This window comes from Penaeus monodon, chromosome 5 (genome assembly GCF_015228065.2).
Source record: "Penaeus monodon isolate SGIC_2016 chromosome 5, NSTDA_Pmon_1, whole genome shotgun sequence".
NCBI lineage: Eukaryota > Metazoa > Arthropoda > Malacostraca > Decapoda > Penaeidae > Penaeus > Penaeus monodon.
The window spans coordinates 20,789,046-20,794,026 of NC_051390.1; the positions used below are offsets into that span (position 1 = coordinate 20,789,046).

General features: G+C 33.5%; 1 protein-coding gene across 1 annotated transcript; it reads left to right on the forward strand.

Moving 5' to 3' along the window:
* The first annotated feature begins 2,017 nt into the window (after positions 1-2,017).
* Positions 2,018-4,981, forward strand: LOC119573473 (regulatory-associated protein of mTOR-like). The gene is made up of 5 exons (XM_037920695.1): positions 2,018-2,176; positions 2,285-2,384; positions 4,218-4,366; positions 4,706-4,788; positions 4,939-4,981. Exons 1-5 carry the CDS (start codon positions 2,057-2,059, stop codon positions 4,979-4,981), a joined length of 495 nt encoding a protein of 164 aa, XP_037776623.1. The 5' UTR covers positions 2,018-2,056.

A 4,981-nucleotide genomic window follows, 5' to 3' on the forward strand; every position in this document is an offset into this window, starting at 1 on the left:
TCTGAAGTTCTACTGATCCTTCGATGCCTGTATGTAACTACATTATTTTTTATTCCAAAAATGATTTTTTCACCCTTCTATAATAAATCTTAAGAAAAAGATCATTCTAGATTGGAATATGTGTAATTTTATAAAAGTTTGAACAATGCATATTAATGTTCAATTTTTTTTCCATTAGTAACAATAGGCTAAACATCGTACCATGGCGGCATTTTTTGGGGGGTGTCATTGTGTGGGAACACCCTGAAGGACAGCGGGTGGCTCTGCAGGGTTCTCTTATGCCACTTTTGTCTAGAGAAAGTGACGATCCACACCCCCCCTCTAGGCAGTGGGCCACACTCTGCCTGGGCCGCACTTGGCACCATCACCCATGCAAGATGGGGGCTGCAACTCGTGACAATGCCCATGAAAAGCTGTACACTCTTCTGCCCCAGATCCTGTGCCAGAAGTAAGACCAGTTTTCACCACTTGGTTAAATATGGTTTAATAGCTTTTTTTGTTAGAAATCAAATTTGATGGGAGGGGAAATAATATATATATATATATATTATATATATATATATATATATTATATATATTTATATATATATATATTATATATATATATATAAAATATTATATATATGATAAAAATATGCTTTATATATCTATGTGTTTTTGTGTGTGTTGGTGTGTTTTGTGTGTGTGTGTGTGTGTGTGTGTGTGTGTGTGTGTGTGTGTGGGGTTGTGTGTTTTTGTATTTAAAAAACTATTATCATCTTTTTACATACACTGTCTATACTCCATAAGCACTTACTCCCCAAGGAGTCATTAGTAGGCAGACTGGCCTTAATGTGATTATGCCATTTCTTGATTTGTTGGGAGAGATTTTCTTTCTAAAACTGTTATTGTTACTGTTATGAGTGTTATTATTAAATTTATGATTATTATGTTATAATGTTATTAACAACAATGATAATAATAATAAGATAGAGGAAAAACAACTCTCCAAAAATCAGTTAGGGGGTTACAGGGGAGATCAGGTTGGGTCTGAATTGGGAGAGCCATCTATGTCTAAAAAAAGTTGGTAAACTAAAATCACAGTGGACTTGGGCAATGTTCATCTACCTGCCTGGCATCACAAATTAAGGATCTCAAAACTTATTTTTCTTGAGGTGAATATCAAAATAATATTGATTTTTGATCTTGATATGTAAAGTAACAGAGGGGCATTATGGCATTTGCCGGAATTAGTTACCAGAATAAATGGGGGGAAAAAAGGGAGTGCTATGGATTTTTAGTTTAATAATGGGGTTGAAATTGAGATAGTACTGAAAGGTAACCTTCAGTATTATTTTCATGATAGTTATGTTCCATAAAATAGTATTTTAACATTGTTATTAAAAGCATAATATGTAAATATATATAATGCAAAAGTATCTGAGAAGCAGTTGAAATTGAAGAGTCAAGAATTTAATGTAGAATCATAAAGTCGGGTACATAACAACACCTTTGGTGTTACACATATTGATTTCTTGATTGATTGATTTATTGATTGATTGATATATATATATATATTTTTTTTTTTACAAAATCACTATTTATATTTACATCCAATGATCACACTATTGAAATATTTGAATTTAACTCATCACCACATCAAAATTTTACTTTCCAAAGGTACGTGGAGCAGCAGTTTTCTCCTTGGGAACATTTGTAAGCAGTCTGGTTAGTCATGAGAGGACTGACCATGCACTGCCATAGACCACACCATTGCCATAACACTAGCCAATACTGTCACTCATGATGGCTCTCCCACTTGTCAGACGAGTAAGAAAAATACACTTCTTCATATTCTCAAAAATATAACTTTGATGATGTCACCTGTGTGAGATAAGAAATCAGTTGATATATACACAAAGTTGATATGTATATGTCATAAGAGATTCTAATTTTGTTCTTTTTCTCCTTACCTTTTTTCCTCTTATACAGGAGCTGGTAGTTGCCTTGCAATATCTCATTCCAGATGTAAGAGAGCTCCTTCCTCACAGTAGCACGGCAATATTTTCGTGAAGAGATGGTTGATCTTTCACCCCAGTCACTTACATCTTCTACTGATAGCATAATGTCACCGTCAAATAGCATCAGTCGTGTCTTTTCACGTCAGGGTGGAAGACAAGTCACATCCCCTAATCAGGTGAATGTTCCTAATTTTTTAGATAGAAATACCAGTGGCTCAAATGCAGTTTTTTCTTATATATTTATAGTAGAGGATGCATATTGACATTTGCTTCTATTTCCTCAGACATTAGGGACAAGTCCAGACACTTCCCTCACTGACTACGTGCATATGTCACCAGTGGGAGTGAAAAGGACAGCATCAACTCATTCTATATCTTCCCTAGGTAAATTTTTTATATTTGCAGTGAGAAGGTATATTGGTATGACTTTTGAAAATTACATTAATCCTCAAATGATTTTCTTGGGAACTATGTTTTACCAAATGTTTAATGTAGTAGATTTTTGTCTATATAGGTGTGGTTGTGTTTTGTTGTGAATATTAATGTTGTAAACAGAAAAATAGGTGTGGCTGTATATAAATACTATATAAAAGGTAGATAATATAACTAGTTTATATATAATTTTTAACTGCTTGCCTGTGGATTACCTAATGCAAGTATATCAGTGTTCTAATGAATCATAATAAATTTGGCTGGCCCCTATATCCTGAAGAATGTTTCCACACTTGTAGCTAGTTGGCACAAATGGGTTTCATAATACTTTAAGCTCAAGTGTTTCCTTAGTAACGTCACATGAAGGAATTAACAAAGGGAAATCTTATTCAGTTCATTCAAAAAAGGTCTATTCAGTGAGGATACATAAATGAACTATTTCCCAACTGCTCTCTCCTGCCTGTGCCAGCTTACTGCCAGCATGGCTATGAGAAGAGAAACTTTGTGAAGATAAATAGAGGTGTCCTTGGCCCAGCACCCCCTCCCTCCCCACCTCCACCCTAAGTTGGTGCTTCCGCCATAAGATGGTGTATGGTGGGAGGTCACTCAGGACCATTCCAGCATCTGCTGGACTGAAATAATTAGAAAATAGAAAACTTTGTTTATAGCATTGTTGCTGTATAGGAGTTAACAAGAGTTAATCTGCAGTATTTAGATTTTAAAGTAATGGATCTTAATTTTTTTTATTTGATTTTTTTATTACAGAATTAATTGTTTGAAACACAAAAGTAAGGGAAGTAATTTATTTTTATTGAAAGCAGTATTGCATATTTATGAAAAGTGATTTCATATAGAAAATTGTCATGTATGTTTATACAAATTAAAGTTATCTTTGTACTGTTTCACTTTAATCCTATGAACCTTTTGAATGTAACAACCTTGTTGCCATCATGGCAGTAAACAAAAGTCACCTATGGTCTAAATCTGCCAGTGTCCTTCTTAATAGATCAGTTGTTGTTGACTTACCAATTCTGAGCTGGAAGACATCTAACTAGGATTTTTCCATTCTGTTTCTCTTTTTGAGATGGACCATACTTTCAGTGGGAGTTGCTATTGGACCAGCAACTCCCACTGGATCCATTTTGAACCCTGATATCCTATTGTTGAGGAACTTATTTGGAAATACTTAACATTATATTGTGTCTAATATGTACTTACTGGTATGAGAGTAGCTTTCACCACAGATTTTTTTTTATTCCAAAACCTGAATAAAGCATAAATGAATGTATCATAATATTTTAGCATAGACTAGCTTGATCCTTGTCATTTTATAAAAAAAATAACTGCTCTTTTCTTATATGGCATGATCCAGATAAGAGGCAGCATGTTGATGGAGTGTACAGCATTTGTATACCATATCAGAGGAGTATTCATATATTTTATATTGTATACATAAATGATTGATGGTCTGGCTTGAAGGAACATATTTGCTGATATCCAGATACAGTGTGTTATCTTTTTTTCTACTTTTTCTTCTTCTTCTTCTTCTAAATGAGGACAGTGTTTTTATTTCCTTTCCTTCCATATTTAGAATGCCAGAGAGCCTCAGGTATGTTATAAAATGTAACAAAAGAAAGAGGTCATATGTTTTGAAATATATATTTTTTAATCCTGCATATACTTGTCAGAATTTTATTTTTAATACTGTGCAGGCACTTGATTGATCTACAGTAGACATTAGAGAAACTTTTTTTTTATTTAAAACTATTACTTTTCTTTTCCTAGGGTGCAGCAATGTCTTTTCAGGGGTCAGTACTCTGTCTTATAGTGGAATGTACTGCAAACTGTGGCAGACACTCATTACACTGGAACGGGATCCATTCCCTGCTGTAGCCTCAATGGCAAAGACAGTAGTAGATTATGTTAGAAGCAAAGTAAGTAGTTTCTTTCATTGTTTGAATAATATTTTCTGAAAATATTATTATTTTTAATTGCTATATCCTTTTTTTTTTTTTTTTTTTTTTTTTTTTGCAATATTAGATAAAAGGTAAGTCTGCAACAAGTGCCTATTTAAAGAACTGAATCAGTAAAGTGTCAAGCCTGTATTTGGTTTTCTCTTTTCAAAAATAAGGCCATATTTCTATTAGAGTGCTTCTTGTGACATGACTTAATCATTAGTTTATTGATTTATTTTGTTTTTCTTATTTCTTATATGTATTTTTATAAAGAGTAGGAATATTATATATATACATATATGAATATCATACTTTCAGGTTGTAACTGGCTCAAGAGACATAATGGAACAAAAGGTAGAATCTGCTCCAGGTACCCCAGTCAATAAACCCATTTTCTTGCCGTAAGTACTGAACACAAGACCTACCATCGTATTTGTTATTTGCAAACTTTGTCTGTGTGGTTCATTGTGAAAGTACTACTTTAATCCATTACCACTGAAACCATGAAATGTCCACTGTTATTTTGTTTTGTGAATTGTGTTTACACATAGATGGCTCCACAAAAGCTCAGCCACTGAAGAGTCAATTACTTGA

Bases quoted from the DNA above. Each gene is read 5' to 3' on its own strand.
- LOC119573473 (XM_037920695.1), top strand. From the start codon at position 2,057: ATGGTTGATCTTTCACCCCAGTCACTTACATCTTCTACTGATAGCATA. The intron at 2,177-2,284 runs GTGAATGTTCCT...CTATTTCCTCAG, and splicing joins AAGTCACATCCCCTAATCAG to ACATTAGGGACAAGTCCAGA. The intron at 4,789-4,938 runs GTAAGTACTGAA...GTTTACACATAG, and splicing joins AATAAACCCATTTTCTTGCC to ATGGCTCCACAAAAGCTCAG.